Source organism: Lagopus leucura, unplaced genomic scaffold, assembly GCF_019238085.1.
Source record: "Lagopus leucura isolate 7727_CA_CO unplaced genomic scaffold, USGS_WTPT01 Super-Scaffold_100157, whole genome shotgun sequence".
NCBI classification, from domain to species: domain Eukaryota; kingdom Metazoa; phylum Chordata; class Aves; order Galliformes; family Phasianidae; genus Lagopus; species Lagopus leucura.
Window position 1 is genome coordinate 20,285,675 of NW_024962334.1, and position 19,162 is coordinate 20,304,836.

The 19,162-nt window shown below is 41.0% G+C and overlaps 1 protein-coding gene across 2 annotated transcripts; it reads right to left on the reverse strand.

The window, feature by feature from the left end:
* Positions 1-1,999: 1,999 nt before the first annotated feature.
* Positions 2,000-14,300, reverse strand: CCDC126 (coiled-coil domain containing 126). Of its 2 annotated transcripts, none has more exons than XM_042889091.1 (4): positions 14,203-14,300; positions 5,274-5,403; positions 4,330-4,729; positions 2,000-3,669 (listed from the first exon to the last, which is right to left on the reverse strand). In XM_042889091.1, the coding sequence occupies exons 3-4, from the start codon at positions 4,565-4,567 to the stop codon at positions 3,488-3,490; spliced, it is 420 nt and encodes a 139-aa protein (XP_042745025.1). In that variant the 5' UTR covers positions 4,568-4,729; positions 5,274-5,403; positions 14,203-14,300; the 3' UTR covers positions 2,000-3,487. The 2 variants fall into 2 exon arrangements, with proteins under 2 accessions (XP_042745025.1, XP_042745026.1); XM_042889092.1 differs by having other exon boundaries at positions 14,129-14,214.
* Between the last annotated feature and the right edge of the window lie 4,862 nt (positions 14,301-19,162).

Here is a 19,162-nt window from a genome sequence, read left to right on the forward strand (position 1 = left end):
TACACTGACATATATCATGTGATTTTTTTTCCTTCAACTTGGGCCACATTTTAAGAATCTTAATGACATTTTAAAGAGATACAAAATGTATGTGTGCATCATCCCAGAGAACCCGAGGCTTTGTGAAGCATCAATTCAGTAACAGTCTATTCCATGGGCGTCCAACCTTTTGGTGGGCCTAGACTTGATGATTCCACAGGTCCTGTCAACCTTAATGATCCTGATTGCACGAAGAGGAATTGTCTTGGGCCACACAAAATATATAGTTGATGTATAGAAGTTACAAAACTTTGTATTTTATTAAAATATAAAAAATAAGGCAACAAAAACAAAAACAAGTGGGATACAACATCGCAGAAGTCTGATTCACCTTTTTAGCTGCTATAAAATTAAAACTTGCCTCTGAAAGAAAACCTTTTTCGTACTGTCAAATATATTAGCTCAAATCCTGCGGGCAGCCAGCCGGTTGTGCAACACAAACTGATCAAAGTCCTGGGTAAGGAGGTCGCATTTGGGTTAATCGTTAAAGATGTCCACTGACACCCTGTATCATCTGAAAAATAAATCACCAATTAACTGGTTAAGAAGTTTAGTTCATTCCATGAATTTGATGGTTTTGAAGACATTTTAAGAAAACTTAATAAACTTAGATTTCAAAGTTCATGTAATTACTTTCCCAATCATTTTCCTGTGGCAGTTAATTCCACATTAAGTATCTGCACAAGGAAACACTTGGGTCCCTTGTGCAACTTGCCTCCTTCGTGAGTCTGACGATGCCATCTGGAATTGTCAGCATTAGATAATTCTACTCAAAAATATTTGCATCTATCTAGCCAGACCCCATTAATGACTGCATTAAAGAAAAGCGAATATTGAGTAGATACTTGGAATAGACAACTGTGCAGCATATTACTGGCTGCCAAGAAGATAGATGTTTCAGAGCACTGTCTACAAAAAATACTACATTCTTGTGCTACACTGCTGTATTACTACTTTTTATTTCATTGGACACAGATCAGAAAAATTCTGTGATCCCAAAAATGGATGAACAGATTTGCTTTGAGCAGTTTTAGTGGGCGTCAGTGGAGTATCTGTTCATCCATCCAAAGTGTGGGACCACTCAGCACCAAACAGGACCGGCCACAAAGAAAGGGGCAAGATGTATCTTGGATACTGATATAATGCTATACATGCCCTAGCAATGCTGCTTTCATGTAAAAATAAGTACAACAAGCTAGTTGAATGTTTTGAGTTTGCTTCTTGATAAACTGTATTATGAAAAGAACATTCACACTATTGCTTGCTCACTGTTCTTCCTACATACACACACACACACACACATTAAATACAAGACAACTCATGTAAGTCATTGTGACACTGAGAAAAGCAACTTCACTAATGCAACCATGAATTACTATGAGGGGTACATAACTGCATTTAAGTCAGTATGTCTGTTTCCAAAATCCTATTCAAACTGTGTGTTCACAAATATACACCTGGCAGCTTTTTTTTTAGGCTTCTTTAGCAATCCTTAAATTTGTTTTTGACTTCATATACCCTTACAAGAAAAAGAGAAGATGCTTTACATACACAAAGACACCTCCATTACTCTTTATAGTGCCAAGGAGCACCACCAAGGTTTCTATTGCTACAGATCAAACAGACAAGGAATAAAAAGCACAGAGAGATATAAAAACCTACCTCTACATTACAAACTTGCAGATGGCACTTCTCTTACTTTTAATTTAAGAGTGGGGTCTTCATGATTAAAGATTTAAAACAGGTCTGTTTTGTTACATTTCAGTATCTTTCTCCACTCACCTCCAGTCTGAAAGTTTCCCAAACATTAGACAGTAAGAGGATCTGGTGATTCAGCTGCAAGTGGAGTAGATGTTACCACTAAACCTCCTACTAGACCTCAGAGACATACAGTTTTCCTGAAACACCTGAGGCACATTAAGAATGACAGCACTGTTAAAAAAAACAACACACAGGAGTCTTTGTAAGTACAATTAAAAATTTATTTTTCTCTTTCTGCAAGGAAGTACAACTTTACACACAATTTGACAGGAAAAAAAAAATGTTATCTGTCTGCTATGGTTCTAACTATGTTTTCCATCATACAAATCCAGAGTAACAGCAGGGGAAAAAAAGAAAAAAGGACACGGAACTTTGGATGGTATATCATCCAGCACCTCCATTTTTACTGCATGTTTTTCCTTAATTAAAATTAGACCATTACTTAAAAAAAAAAAAAAAAAGCAAAGAAAAAGACCCATCACATTAAAAGATAAATAACTAGCACATTTTTGGCAAAAGTCCCTGAACATACCCTTCCCCTCCCTGCAAAACATTCACCATTCACTACATTTTAAAAAAGCAGGCTCAGTGGCACTTGAATATGACTTCAGTAACATTTGGAATACAGTGCATCCACACTGCAATTCGCTTTGCTATAAGGCTAACTTAGACATAAGGCAAACATTACCTTAGCTCTGAAATATTCCATGGTAAGACACCTTTAGTACATATCTCTGTTAAAGGCAGAGATGCCTCGTCTCCCTTCGCTGCTCTCCCTCCTAATAAGGAAGCATTTCAGGGAGCTGGTGTGCTATTCTCATCACAAATCACAAGTTACTCATGAGTTAAAAAGAAACAGCAGTGAATAAAAATAAACAGTATTCACATATCTAAAACTTATTTCCATCACTTAAATAGTTTCATCTGCAGTTAAAAAATACATACACTTAAATATCTTAGTAAGAAACAACTGTAAGATATCACAGGTTATGTTTGCTTCTCGTAATCTAACTGCCTTAATTGTGACACACGGATACACCTGGACAGTGTAACTACCTGGGATGTTTTCCTATTGTAACTAATTCTCTTAAATATACAGTAAGTTCTCTCTAGCTACTCTGATAGTGCAAATAAAGACATTCTTTGGGTCACAATTCTAAAACGCTATCCCCCCCAAAGCACTATCCTCAATTTAATATTTTAGCAAATGAGTAACAAAATACTGTTAAGTGTACACGCTTTCTAACATCTGTTTAACGATGTTCTCCTCAGTTACCTGTTTAATGCAGATCACAAAAATGAATAAGCTACAACGCTGCTCACCTACCCAAAAGATATGCTATATTTATACTTAATTAAATACATTTATAAACCTACCTCTAAGTACCTCATTGCTGTCCATTTATTGTTATTACCCAAGGGCATACTACATCAAATCATGATATCAAAATATTTTTAAAGACAACAAGGATCGCTTCAGAAGCACTGCTCAAAGGCAATGAAATAGTGCTTTAACAACCTGATGCACATAAGTTAGGCCTATATATATACACACATATCCAGGCATTCTTCAACAGAACAGCGTATGCTTCATTTAGAGTCAGCTACTGCTTTGCCCCAGCCAGAGATAAAGCTTGTCTTAATTATGACCTATCATACATGTAGCAACACAACACAGCCTGCTTTGCTATCTAATGTTGCCAGCTGCTTTTGCACGTTTAATTGAATTTACTGATACTTGGTTGCTAGTTCCATTAGTGGTATTTGTTGCTGAACCATTCACAATGATGTAATCCACTTTGTTTTCCAATTTCACAAGACGCTGTAAGATGTCATCCAGAAGAACAGCAATTGTCCTCTTAAGATCAGCTGAAAGGCAATGAAACAAACTCCTGTTATTTATTGCGTGCAGAAAATAACTGCTATTTCAAAATATTCAGATCTTAGTTTGTTATCCTGTGTAATATTCTATTTCAAAAAGACTGAGGGGTGGGAGAATTACAAGTTTTTGTGTTTGTTTGTTTTAAATACAATTTCTTTGTTACTTTAGGAAGATACCCTCATAATACTAAGATGTAAAGCAAGCCAGCTAAATATTAAGAATCTAAGAACAAAACTTCAAGTTCAAACAGAAGGGTGGTGATTCTTTAAAGGCAGTATTTCAAATTTCACCCAGATAATATCCACGTGTCACCATTCAGCTTTGGACAGTGATAGAATATTTTTAAATCCCTTCCAATATAAAAGAGTAGTTACTAAACACTTTCCTCCAAGTGACAGAAAATCTGCTGTTAAAATATATCATATACACCTACATAAGCTATAAAGCACACCGCACCACTATCTTCTCTCAAATTTGGGACAAAGATGACATTTAAACTTACCTGGTACTAAAATCAAAATAATCAGTACAGAGAGATATTTTCTCTTAAAGAGCAATCAACATATATTGCTTCAAGAAGTACAACCTCATGGATTCCACTTAAAAAGTTATCTGAACAATTATGATGCTTTTTTTTCCCCTCTTACCATATCCTGCTACAGAGGCTCCGCTGCCACCATTCATTAAGTTCTTATTTTCTTCTGCCAGTGCTTTGACATATCTTTTACTTAGGTCTAATATCTGACCACGCAGCTCAGCACTGCTTTGACGTCTTGGATACTGGAAAGTGTAGCGTAGCAACATCAAACCCCAAATGATTCCAAAAACCAGTAAAAACATGCTTAGTTTCTGGGACATGTTTTTTCTTGAAAACGTTAGAAACATTTCTGATGAAGGCCACAGGTGTCTTACTTTCAAGAAGAATAACTGAACCTAGGTTAGTCAAGTGATATTACATATTAAATGAAATCAGAATTTCTATAAAGTAAGAAGTCTTCTGGCTGGATCATCTTGAATACATCTTCTTAGTTTAGCTGGTCTTGATTCCTGAAATTTGTAAAACATTACTTAGTTACTCAGAATTGCTATAGTTGTTGAGATCAATGACAAACACAATTTTCCAAATGCAATACTACAGCAGGACATAGAACAGAGCTGCAGATTTGTATCTGCTCGGAGGTACGGTCATCCTTCTGTCTCGTCTGCTGTTATAGGGCTTCCTCTTTTTCTATTTTTGTTCTTCTAAACTTCTATGCTTTTACAAGTTACCTTAAATATTTTAAATACTGTACTTTGAACTAGTAAGCCCAAATGCAACATCTGGAATTGACTTCTGAAATGATTCACTTGACCTTTATTATTCATGTAGAAGCACTGGGCAATATAAAGAGATAAAACAAGGCTTCTTGGCTTGTTAGTTCCAAGTTGGTTGCCATCTGCTTTTGTACAGTACTGTTGTGTTCCAGTTTTGGGGTTTTTTTTGCCCTTTTTGGTGCCTTGCTCATAAATAAAACCAAAACAGAGATGCACACTGGACACACTTCTAGCTGCTTGCTACTACTATTAAAAAAAAAAAAAAAAGAAAACTTACCATAGCAGCCACTTCTGACAACTTGATATATTAAGGATTCAGGAGAACAAGCAGTAGGAAAACTTCAGCAGCTAAACAGCAAATAGCCAGACAGTTTGAAGTAAAACGAGCCAGACATCTTTTAGGAGCCCTGTATTGGAAGAAAAAAAATCAATCAAACAAGACAAAGTGCAGCACTAAAAGACCTTAATTTTCCCATATAGTAGTTGAAATTGATCTCTTTGAGGCCAAAATGAAATACATTTTCAGTTTTAAAGCCACTGTTAGAGGAAATCACACAATCCAAATCCACTTTATTACATTTGAATGCCCCCAAATTGATTTGAACACAGTAGTTTAAAAAAAAAAACACAAAACTTAAGAACCTCACTGAAATAACTCATTCTTCTTATGCTATGGTGGACACACGCTACAGATTGATCACATTTGCATACCCACAATTTGTGTTCTTACTCATTTTTCCTCTTCAAATAACCCAGTCATCATTTCTCATCTCCCAGCTAACTCCAACTTCCTCTCAAAAAAGCATCAATAATTGAAATTCCCATCACTTAAGTCTGCAAAAAGCAACTGATTCTACATAACTGCATTTTCACGTTACTCTCCATTCTCTCCCACACGTAATCAAGTAGTTTTCTGACTATACACGCTCTTCAGCAAACCTCCTTTACTGATACTTCAGTCTTTGTTTTGAATAGACAAGGTTAGCTCAGAATATTGAGACTGCAGTCCTCATCCTGCTGAGCACTCACCTAGACTGAACTCAGTCTCCATGGTATGTTCATCACCTCTGCTCAGTATCGCAACTGGCCTAATACCAACAAACCACAGCCGACAGCAAATTGAAGTGTTACCATCAGCAGTGCTCTGAGTTGTGCTGATTGCTTCTACACCTTCATTCTTAGCTAATATATCAACAGTACTCTGAAAACTCTTAACCCCAACCAGGGGCAATATGAGGACTTGGAGAACAAAGTTGCTGAGAAGTCACAAGGCATTGCATGAGGATAAACTGTCAGTACACAAAATCTTACTTTTGATGTAGATGTACTGAAATAAGAGGCAAACAGAACCCTGCAAATCAGGAATAGGTTACTGCACCTATGCTGCTAGGCAGATACACAATCCCAGGATAGCATCCAACACAATGGAAAACATTTACACAGGATGCACCACAGTAGTGCACTCATGTGATGACTCAAAACAATACCTCCCTCAAAGAGGAAGACCAGAAGTTCCACTCCCTCTTCTTGAAAGTCTGAAGTGTGCATACCTGATTTTTTTTTTTTGTTCTGTTTGAAATAATTCTTGCAGAATTTTCATGAAGTTCCGCTCCCACAGATCCCCACTCAAATCTCATCCTGAACCACTTTACTAGACAGTATCACTAGAGAGCTTTGCAGTAGCAATAACTCTGCTATCACACTGTAAGTAACACCACAAGCCAAGATAAGAACCCTGGCCAAGATGAACAGATTGAATAAACTCTTGCCAAAGAGCAGTGGGAACTACAGAGTGGGCCTCTGTCACATGTATTTGATTCACAGTGCACACGCTGACCACTGAAACCAGCAGCCTCAACCTGCTGGGCAAATGGCGTAACATCTCACAAGTAACCCAGAGAAAGAAACAGGGAGTAAGGTTTACCAGAATGAATGCAATTATTTGCAGCTGTCACTTTACCTATGTTATAAAGGCATTTTTAAGAGGCCTTTCACCCTCATATGAATTCCAGTGTTATTTCAGAGCTCTGGAGATGTGGCCTCTTACTCCTTTGAGAAATAGGTGCTTCCAGTCACCTGTAACACACACTCAGCAAAAACCTTCCAAGATCAACACAGAGCAGAGTGAAAAAAGGCAAGCAAGCCAATCACTCAAGTGATCTGCAGGTAGGAAAAAGAAAAAAAAAAAGGGCTTCCGAGCAGCAGCAGCAGACATTAGGAAGAAAATAGCACAGTAAATAAAAAGGACTGGAAAAACCTTGAATCTCTTGTTGACCTGAAAGGTTGGTACTTCTGGAGCATGAGCATTATAGTTTAAAACAATTGTACTCAGAATGGATTCTTTTCTTTTCAATAATACAGAGGTAACATCTAATGAAATAACAGCACACTTGTACAAAACAACTAACATCGTTCCCTGTGATTTTTTCCCCTCATTCTCTCAATTCCTCCTTACCTACTACTTCCTGCTGAAAAGGGGAAAAAAAAAGCAGCTGAGACTTCCTTCTTCACAGTGACTCAGCCTGTGTGGGAACCCAGGCTTACCGCTCTCCCAGCCTCAGCTGAAGTGATTTTATGGCAAAGGAGGTCATTGCAGAAAACAACAGGAAAAAAGAACAGAATTACACACTGTTGGAGCTCCTGCCATCCCTTGCTGAAGACAAAGTGAAGCCGACCATGAAGACAGAAGGACGGATGAGACAAATCTTGAAATTCCATGGAGGAGGAGGAGGACAAAACAAAACAAAAAAGCAACTACACAGGCAAAATGGCAAGTCCAGGAACCATGCAGAAATGAGCATCTTCCAGATAATCAAAAGGCAGGCAAAGATGAGTGTTTCAAGAGGCAATTTTTCTAAGATCTCTGAAGCCAAAATGAATATTTGAATTATTTTCCAAATGATTATCCCAAGCCAGAGGCAACAGGAGAGCTTGAAACTACAGCGAATTTCAGAACAGAGACTTGGTTTCTCTCTTACAACACAGAGTTTGGGTTTGCTCACTGTCGCCACCACAGTTTAAGAAATCTATTGTCAAAGCCTGTCAGTGTCGATTTAACATCATCCAGTGATGATACAACAGTGACATATCTCACAATGAAAACAGTGAACTAAGGACTTTGTCCTCTCCAAAATAAATCACACCTCCATCCTCTCAACTGTGTGCTGGCTCTGAAGTCACCACATCAATTGTATCATGAGTGTGTGAAACGAAAGAAATAGGGACCAAAGAAAACGCCAGGTGAAATCCATTGTATGCTCTGTAATAAAGCAAAGCTCTACTCTCTGATGCTACTTAAACAATAGCATTAGACTTCAATCTTAATACTGACTCTGCTCCATGGAAACCAAGCCATACTTAAAACCATGATAGCTGAATCGTGCTGCAGTTTTCCTTACATTCTGCATTATTTATTCCTAGCAAAACCCAGAGATGACAACCATGTCCTCAGAAGAAACAATTTGCAAGACAAAGGCACACCTCATACATCCTCTTAAACAACAAAAGAGTATTGTGAAGACAAGGCACACTCAACTTCTTAACAGGTTACAATTCACCTTGCAGCACCTTCAGTTCTGCTAGTCAGTCAGCTCATGAAAGACCTGTACATATTCACCATCACTGCTCTTGTCTGTCCAAGTGATCTCCCTTCACAAAACTGCAAAAAGCGGTTACCAACATCAGAACAGCAAGTTGCAACTGCAGCAGAGATGGTCCGTACCGCCTGGCTTGGAAAGAACGACAGCACAGAGGAAGTTGAGCATAAGGGCACAAGAAAGGAGCGGGCAACCAGCAGGTGCTTCTGGTGAGCAGCTTCAGCAAAAAAGATAAACAGTGTAAATACGGGGGAGAGGGAGGGGCTGGAAGAGAAGCCTCCAAATCGCACCACTTTGCAGGACGAAGCCAGGAAAAACGCCCTCAATATAGTATTATTAACATAGCCTGATTCAATCACCTTCGGTTACCTAATTTGAAAGACAGAATGCCAAGTGTTGAAGCAGTAATTTCTAAGCAATTCCCCAGAGATTTATCTATATAGGTCTCAAACTAATATATGAAGGAAGTAGCCTTGATAAATATTTTACTCAACGTAAAGCAATTTTACTCAACGTATTACATACTGTGATAATACTCTCTGTGTCTGACTGACAAATTACGCTCAACAACATGACACGGTGAGTTCCAAAGCAGTCTGGCTTTGTAATTATCATTAACTGTATAAACAAAAAGTGATTTATCAAGACATAAAAAAGAAACGCCAAATAGAACCAACAAGACTGCATCCAACTACAGGCAGATGAAGGGGAAAAATGCTGCAAAAGAACAGAGAGCAGACAAAAACTAGAACAGTACCAATAAAAGCTGAGATTAATGGTTACTATGAAGTAATTGTACAGTACTGTACTACAGTCTCAGTGGAAGTGTAACAACTTTCTGAAAACATCAGGGATTTTAAATCAGCATACTAAAATTATTTACTAGTCTGTACTAGAAATTTCTGCTAGATTTATGGCAGCAAACATTTCTCAGTGCAGTGGGGATATATTAACAAACAACAAGCTGCAAACAGAATGCATGATGCTCTCATTGAAACAGTCAACGTACCTTTCTGGAAAACCAAATCACAGAGCCTAATAGAACTCCTGGAAAAGCTTCCAAGGTTCCATCAACAATATCCTATTAGTTCTTTTTTACACGTGTATTTAGAACCCATCCCTCATTATCTCTACAAACTCCAAAACCTTTTTTCTGACTTTCCAACAGAAAATCTCCAAAATCATAGTGAGTTAACCTACAGACATCACACTGAGAACAGTGTCTTTGGTATCTGGAGACCCATCATATCAGTCACTGTGCAGCTTAAAGAAGAGAATGGCTGACACAAAAAAGCACAGAAGTGCAGTTGAATGTACATACCAACCAACTAATCTTCGAAGATGAGGACAAAGAAATAAGCACAGAAGCACAGGAGACACACACCAAGTCTTTTCCAGAACAGGAAAATCAAAACTGATTTCTGATATTCTGTTTCTTTGTGTTTTTATCTGGCTATCTGCTTGGCAGCAGGACAGAAGTCTGCATAGGGTGCCATTGACAAATTGATGCTCAGAGAAATTATGTACATCCTGTTATAACAGGACTGCGACTCCTGGTGAGAACCAGGAGAAAATAATTATATATATATGAATGTATTTGTGTGTATATATATATATATATATATGTATATATATATTTCTCCATCCGAGAAACTATGACAGAAAAGAGCTGCACAGCTCCATAAAAGACCTAGATGTTCTACTAGGTAGCAAAAAATTACCAGCAAAGTGTGCCCCAAGACAAATGAAACCACATTCGAGCTGGTTTTTGACAAGACTAACCCTCAGCACATTAAGTATTCCTTTTACTGCCAGTGTAAAATCTGGTCAACGAAGAAATGCCACTACCAGGGGGAAAGAAAAAAGATATCCTATTGCCAAAAGCCTCAGTGATGCCTGGCACAACAAAGTCCTTCAAAATACTACACCTGGATGCTGATATTGCCTAAAGCCCTTTCCAGACTGCAGCACTGATCTGTTGATAGAAAGAATTAATACTAATGTCTGCTAGGCTCAAATACAAAGAACAGCACTCAAGAATGGGTAAGAAGGTAAGCAGCAGATTCATCTCCCACACACCTCTGAGAACAGCACACAAACAACTTATTGCAGGTGGACTTTGAATTGAAAGTAATAAAAAAGTTTAGACTTGAAGATCCACCCATCAGGTTTACAGTGTCTCTGATCGAAGTGATCTGAGCACCCAAATGCTACATGACATTTAGTACTGCAGAATTTGAGGAATCCTGGTGACTTGTTTCAATTTTGAATGTAACCCAATTTGTACTGTTTTTATTTTGCATTTTCTGCCAATGACTCTTCTTACTCTGCATTAGCCTAAGGAGTCTGCTGAATACCTTTTGGTTCCTGTAAAGTATCCTGGCTTGCCTCTCTTTTTCTTCCTCCCCTCCCCTTTGTTTTGCCTACCACTGGCAGCAAATGCTTCAAAAATCAACCAACAGAAATTCTTTGTTCCTTGTCTGCAGGCAGTCAGCCAAGGTTTTGAGAGGGGAAATGACTTGGCAAGTGCTATGAAGAAAGTCAAAGCAAGCAAACATCAATGGGGACAGTATATTATATTCTACTTGCTGCCCACTAGGTCCATCTGGGCCTCAAAGCATTCCTACAACTTCTTAACAGCTTCTTCACTTCATCTGGTCCACTTTTGTCTGTATGCTCTGCCACTGTCGTTCAGGCCATCATAGTGGGACACCTGCTCACAAGAACCACAGCTACAGCAGAGCATGAGGTACCACCCACCTTCTTCTGCTAGTTTTGCCACTATATTTTCAGTGCAGTTGAATACCAGGCTTTAAAAGACACTTCCTCGACAACTTCCTCTGTGAAATTTCACAGCTATGTGAACCACTTTTGCACCATGTACCCAAAACTTCCTTCTGAAATGTTAACATTTGGCTAATTTTAGCTAGTTATACCAGGAGCCACAATTTCAAGACCATCAACGTGGGCAATTGAGAGAGATTTTCACTAAATGTTTTAAAAATAACTGGGAGGGAGGGAGGGGGATTAAAGCCAACTAGTAAAGTGACTGCTACAAAGGCAGAAAGTTTGCCTCTGTAAAACTGGTCATATACGTACACACCCACATGCATATGCACAGCACCCATAGAAACACTACTCCTGTAATAAGTAGCAAAAGAGCATACTGGGGAGATAGGAAGGACGTAACGTGTGGTTTTATTTCAGGAAACCCTCAGAATTCAAACTAAGTATGGATATGCACAAGACTCGGTCATCAAGAATACCACTGAGTGGTCACACTACAGCATGGACCAGGCCTCAGGCTCACGCTCCCTCTCCCAGGAAGCTGACCCAGCTGAAGACTTCCCTAAAATGAAAGCAGAGGAAATGTTAAAGACAATGTCGCTCCTTCTTCATGTTCCATTATGGCTAGATTACTCTGTCATTTTACCTTAACATCATATGCATTATGACAGACAATCTTTAACCATAAAAGTAGGGACAGCAGAAGAATTCATTCTTCAAAAGAAGATACCCAGAAACTTATCCAGGCTGTTCATCTTGAGGTAGCCTCATTTCTTTGTTGCTACTGCAGAGATAAAATTTACCCCAGTGAAACTGAAGTCCTCTAGAGTCCAGCATTAGCACACACCCTCTTTTAAATAAACAAAGTACCTACTTAGTTCAAAATTAACCTTTTAAATGGCACAGGCAAGCGATAAAATAATTCTTGTAAATCTGATAATCATACAAGAAAAGTTAAGAGACTGTTACTAACGCTTGGTTCAGGAAACCCAGCCCACTCGACAGTGCAAGATTTCAGTCACAGCTGAAAGGGCTTTTCAAATAACAAATACCTTACAAAGTACATTTCAGCAGTAAATTTCCACCAGGACAAAACACATTCATCCGAATGACTGAGATCCGCAACACATTTTTGACAGCTACTGTAAACAACTTAACACGTATTTTTGATGCTTACTTGTCTGTAGATATGGAGTGTACACAGCTGACAATTTAAGCTGACAGCATGCAGTTATCCTACTCACAGTGTGGGCAAGATGCAAAAACCAGTGCTTGTAGCTATTCTCAAAAAAAGGTATGAGTGCTCATGAACTCCAGGGGAAATATTTTACTTTTAGCAGTTAAACAACATTCAACCTCCAAGCTAAACAGCATGGGATTACCTAATACCAATGCCTCCCTCAGGAAGCGAGAAGCCATGAGGGGGTTTAAAACAAAGCAGTAACGAGAAACGAAAAGAACTCCAAATAGCTACATTTTTACCTGAAAAAGCTTTAAGAGAAAGACCTACTCATTGGACCAAATTGATTTCATCACAGTTACTTAATTCTCTGGAGCTCCCAGTTAAATCACTGAACATACTGAAACGCATAAAATAACATAAATAGGACACAAAAATTTCAGCTTTATACATGGATATATCCAGCAGTCAAACTAGGAACAAAGGGAGCAATAAATTTGATCTAAAACTGCAATCTCTGCAACACTAGAACAAGATGCTGCTCACAGTGCGTTGTTACCACCATCATCCTGTCTCTTCTCCGTGACATCCTCACAAGGATGCAATCGCAATTCATGACACTTGCAGCGGAATAACAACACATCACAATTAGTCAGAACAAATCTCATGCACAATTAGCTTTTATATTCAACGTGCTCATATTCTGAAGGCTTTGTTACAAAATAAAAATCCCAGTTCCGACAAAGCTCAATTTCTAAAGAGAGAAGCTGCCCCCATAAGTTACCCACTGAGGGGAATAAAGTCATAAGAAACACGACACGTCTTCTCTCTGCACTGCTCTGCGGCACACAAACCCAGAGCTTGTGCTCCCTTCTATCTGTCACTATCTTTTAGAGACATAATACATAAAAGAGAACGTACAGGATGCTAACGTGTTGGATTAGAAAACTGAAAAAAAAATTTATTGAGTGATTAATGAAACTACAGAAACGAGGGAGACAGATGCTAGCGCATTACAAACGCTAACGGAAATTACTACAGCTAGATTCCACCTCTGCTCGAACGTGGGCCGAGCTGTCTTTAAGTTCCATTGCAGCGCTGAGCGCGCCCAGCCTCTCCACAAGCCGGGTCACCGGAGCACGAGGCAGAAGTAAATCCTGCAGAGTCACCGCACTCACCGCTGCTGACTGAAAGGCCACTGCATGCGAGGAAGGAAACCACGACGGATTTTTGCGAGTTCAAAGCAAGTTCCAGACCCGCTTAAGTTATGTCGGATGTTTCACTACCTCACTGGATACTTCCACACTTGAAAAATCGCAAATAACGCACAACCGACGCTACGGGAAGGAAAGCCGCGCGGACGCCGGCCAGCAGCCGGCGCCTGCAAGCAAGAAAATAAAACTACGAAGCCGAACAAAGCGGGCGCCGAGGCGAAGCGGAAGCCCGGGTCCGGCCGCCGGCAAGCCGCGGCCGCCCGCTCACCCCTCCCCGCCCCCGGCCCCATGCCGGCGGTGCGCCCACCTCCCCGCACGGCCCCGACCCTGGGGCGCAGCGCGCGGCCGTCCTCACCCTTCTGCACACGTGGGACGCTCCCGCTCGCCGCGCGCACGCTGCGCGTTGTCTCCGCTCCCAACCGCACCCACCTGACAACGCTCCGCTCTCCGCTTCCACCGACCCCACCGCACCACTCGGCGTTCGCCCACAGGCCCGCCTACTTCCCCTCCCCACCGGGAGGGCTGCCGCAACGCCCCTGCGGCGCATGCGCAGAACACCGCTTCTTCCCGCCTCCTGGGCGCCCCTCTGCAACCACCATCTTGGCAGGGGGAGGGGTTCGTGCCCGGCGGAAGCGGCGCTCTGGGCCGCGCTGCTCTCCAGGGAGCGCCGTTAGGGCCGGCGGCGAGGCGGTGGACGCAGGGACGTCAGCTGAAGGGTGGGATGCCATCCACAGCGACCTAGACAGTCTGAAGCGATGAGCCTAGGAGAACCGTATGAGGCTAGAAAAGCCAAGTGTAAGGTCTCACGCGTGGGTCACAGCAACTTCCGTTATCAGCACAAGCTGGGGGATGGAAGGCTAGAGAACAGCCCTACTAAAAAGGACCTGGGGACACTGGTGGGTGGCAGCTGGACATGAGCCAGCAGTGTGCCCTCACAGCCCAGAATGCCAACCGTATCTTGAGCTGCACAAAAAGCAGCACGGCCAGCAAGGTGAGGGAGGTGGTCCTGCCCCTCTGCTCTGTGCTGGTGAGACCTCACCTAGAGTACTGCGTCCAGATGTGGAGTCCTCAGTACAGGAGAGATGTGGACCTGTTGGAGCGTGAACAGAGAAGGTCCACAGAAATGATCCAAGGGTTGGAACACCTCCCCTGTGAGAGCACGCTGAGAGAGCTGAGGCTGTTCAGCTTGGAGAAGAGAAGGATATGGGAAGACCTTAGTGCAGCCTTTCTGTTTCTAAAGGGGGGCTGAAGAAAGAAGGGGACAGACTCTTTAACAGTATCTGTTGTGACAGAACAAGGGGAAATGGTTTCAAAGTAGAAGAGGTGAGACTTAGACTAGATATGTCAAGGACACAGATTTTTACAATAATGGTAGTGAAGCACTGGAACAAGTTGCCCAGAGAGGTGGTAGATGCCTCAACTCTTGGGACATTCAAGATAAAGGCTGGATAGGGCTCTGAACAACACGATCTAGCTGTATGTGTCCCTGTTAATTACAGGGAAGTTTGTCTAGATGGCCTTTAAGGGTCCTTTCCTATTCAATTCTATGATTTGGATGAAGTTAGGGAGCCTTTACAAAAATGGGAAAGTTATCATTTCTGCCCTCTACTGGTGTAAATGAATTTTGACGGTAGGCACAGAAGCTCTCACCATCCATCTGGTTTGGCATGTGGTTAGTTTGCTGTTACATACAGTTCAGTTATTGTAATGGGTTGCAGAAGCTACTCACAGCTTTGGCACTTTGGCACTCTAATGCCATAGTATTCAAACATTCATGTAAGTCAGATGTACGTACAGAGCTGTGCCAGCAAGTTACATCGTATTCCTACAGTGCTGCATATAAGGAAATTGGTATCAATTTACCAAATGTGAAGGTATGGGCACCTTCAACTGTCACGTTGCTGTGATCAGAAGTACTTCTAGTTTATTTAATCTCTTCAGGATGCTCTATGTCTAGGCTAGCTCTCATACCTGTTACCAATCAAGTAACTCAATTTTAGTGTATTAAAAAGTTTTACTTGCAGTGTTGTTCTGCATGCATAGCTTCACCTTGTAATATAGAGATGCAGAAAGCAGTGTTTTCACCTTGCTGATCACACCATCTTCCCACATGTGCATTTCTTCCCTCATTTCCAGTGCTTGTCTGAATCTACTTGCCAGTTCTGAATTTTTCAGCCTTCTTTTCTGAATGGATTAGACATGGGAAAATGCAGCATTTAAATCTGTTGCTCCAACAGGAAGAAAAGGATATTAATGCGTCAGAGGGGTTGGTGAACAAATAGAACTGGGGGTAGGTGGTATCCCAACAGACAGCAAATCAGACATGTATGCAAATATTTACTTGTATGAGTTTTCTGATGCTGACTAGTCTACAGTGCTTTTATTTCAGTCTTGTAAGAGCTACTTTGGAAAAATGAATTTTTCTTGCTGGTGTGAAAAATATTGGTGTTCACCCAAAGGCCCATTTCAGTTTGGAAGATTATACAGTTATTGAGCTAGATGCTGCATTCCCACAGAGAAACCATAAGAAGCTGCATTAAAGGAATTTTTAAAATTTTTGATTATTCAATCTGTCCCATGGAAAAAAGACTTTTGGTAAATTACACAACACAGACAAGAGGCAAAAATTAAGACATGAAATATTTCATAATTTAGCTTTTGAGGGAAGAGACTGATTATATGTTGTACACCACCAATGAATTTGTTGGTAGAATTATTTTCCAAAGGCAAATAATCTCATCAATTTCTGTAAGCATTTTCTCATTAATAATTCCTCTCCTAACATCAAGAAAAGATCAAAAACAACAGCTGAAATGGACTTCACGTAACAAATGTATCACAGCTATTTACTGCCATTTATTGCTGTACTACTTGCACAGTGATTAATCCTTTATTTTCACAGACACGCAGTGAGCAGCTGTAATATCTTTGCAAATATAAATTATATGAAATTTAGAGCTTGCAAGGGAAAGAAAGGGAAATCTGTCAATAGTGTAAGCACAAGAAGATTTGCTGGTGGGGTTGCGAATTAAGATATGTCTCTGTTATAAATGTATCCTCTGTTTACAGGAACTCTCAACTATTAATAATATTTTTTTTTCTGTTGCCTGAAGGCCTCATGCATTTGGTCATCCTTCTTGAACGTGCATCTCAATCATATACTCTTTTTATCCTCGCCACCTTATAGATTGTAAAAGTCAAACCTGAAATACACAGGTAATATCAAATAATTATCAATTTTAGACTCCAGGAAGCTGTGGTGATGTTATTGTAGCTTATTGTAGGAAATGACGAAGACAGGCTGGTTGTGGAAAACACAGAGTGCTTGCAGTTTTCAATTTATAATGTAAATCTGATTTTATTTTTTTTTTTACAAGTAGGTCTTTGTATCAGTTTCTACTTTTATTTTATTTTAGCCATCAGAATATCTTAAAATACTACTGGAATTAATATTGGTACTTAGGAAGCACTGTCACTGTACACTGTGGCTAAGTCTCACATACGTACATGTTAATGAGAATATATTCCTGTCTTATGTTCTCTTGTCTCATTTTCCTTCCCCTCCCTCTTTTTTTTTTTTTTTTTAAGTGTTGTATTTTATATATACATATTCTTTTTCCACTCTGTTCTTGGTTCCCTTTTTTTTCCACTGATCCACCTGGTGGCAGAAGACTGATAAGCTTATTTGTGTTAGAATTTAAGTGTGGCTTTTGTGTCCTTTTCCTTTTGTTCCCTCTGCTTATATGCAGCATCAGCTAGGACCAGGATCGGATTATGCCAGCACAGAATGCAATCCTGTGGTAGGATATTTGCTCATTGATAGAGTTACACTGGGAAGGGGACATGAGCAAACCTATCTACTAGAACTGAATGGAGCGGAGCTGGTATAAAAGACATGAGGACGTGGACTAAGAATGTATTTTGGAAAGCTAGACAACAGCAGTGTCTACAATATAGCCTAGCCTTTTAGGAATGACAAATTAATTGCAATTAAACAAGGTTAAGGAGTTAACTAAAACTTTTCAGAGAAATCAAAAGCAAGAAGCTTTCAGCCAAAATGAAACATTTCAAAAGCCTAGAGAATGAAGATCTTTCTGATATGCCACCTACTTTTACTACTGTGGTATTGGTTAGTTAAAATATTTGCTTCTGGTTCTCTGGGCAAAAAGAGGAAAGGCTAGTGTGTAGAGCCCCAGCCTTTCATTTAATCAGCTTCACTGATGTAGGAAACAACACCAATCCTTTACATACAGATAAGCATACACAATGGCTATTGTAAAGCTACAGTGCAATGAAAAGCACAGGGTAAAAGCAGAGTCAGTCCTCTAGGCAATGTCCTAGACTGCAGCAAGTGAGGATAAGCCCAAAAGCAGCAGCTGCTGCTGTAGAAACTAAGGAAAAAAAAGCTGTTTACCTTTGAAAGGCCACAGGTAGCTAAGGCTCTACGGTAAGATATCCTTGCCTCCACTGCCAACCCTTAAGTGAGGTTTGGAAAGGGATGGATCCTGACTTCACCCCTTCTGGTCACTCAGGTGCATTGCACTGAGCTCCCCTGGGTTAGCCCTACGTTCCCACCAGGTGCGCACTGTTTCACGCTGTGACTTAGCATTTCTGCTACAGCTGTATTGGAATTTCTGCCCCAGCTGCATAGGGATGAGTTTCTCTGCTGCAACCTGGCTGCAGTGGCTGTACAGGTGCTGTTGGAATCCTGTGTGATGGACTGGAGGAGAGCCAGGCAGAGCTGCAGGCACTGCTGGTTGCTGGAGCCCCTGGAGCATGCCTCATGAAGCAAGGATGTGATCTTTAGGGAGCGCTCCCTGGCTGCCTGGGCACCTCTGAGCTCTGTTCCTTTCTGGGAAAGCTGTCTTTCTTAAAATTTTCCTCATTTGGCTTTTTTTTTTTTTTTTTTTTTTTTTTTTTTTTTTTCTTTTACAATGAAAGCAACCTTCCAGCCCTGTAAATGAAGTAACCATTTGTTGCGACACAAGACTGGTACTGGTAGCCTGAACGTGTTTCCGTTTAGATGCCTTTCTAGCGGTGCAGAACTCAGGGCAATTTACTAGAAAGGAGCAGAAGGGGTGACGTTAACGAGAGAAGAAAAGTAAAGCTGCGCGATGCGAGGCCTCGCGCGGTATTACCGACCTGGCACGTCCTCATACGGCCGCCGTGAGGAGGCGCGGAGCCGCGCGCTGCCGGGCGGGACTCAGCCCTCGGCGGCAGGAGGACGAGCCTGCGCGTGCGTGGCGGCCGCACGGCTCGGAGCCCGTCGCAGCCGCTCGTCGTCCGCCGGCGGCGCCTCCTTTGTGGCGGGCGGGCGGGCCGGGCCCGGCCCCACCCCCGAGCCGTGTCGGGCGCAGACGAAGCGGAGGCGCCATTTTGCGCTGCTGCG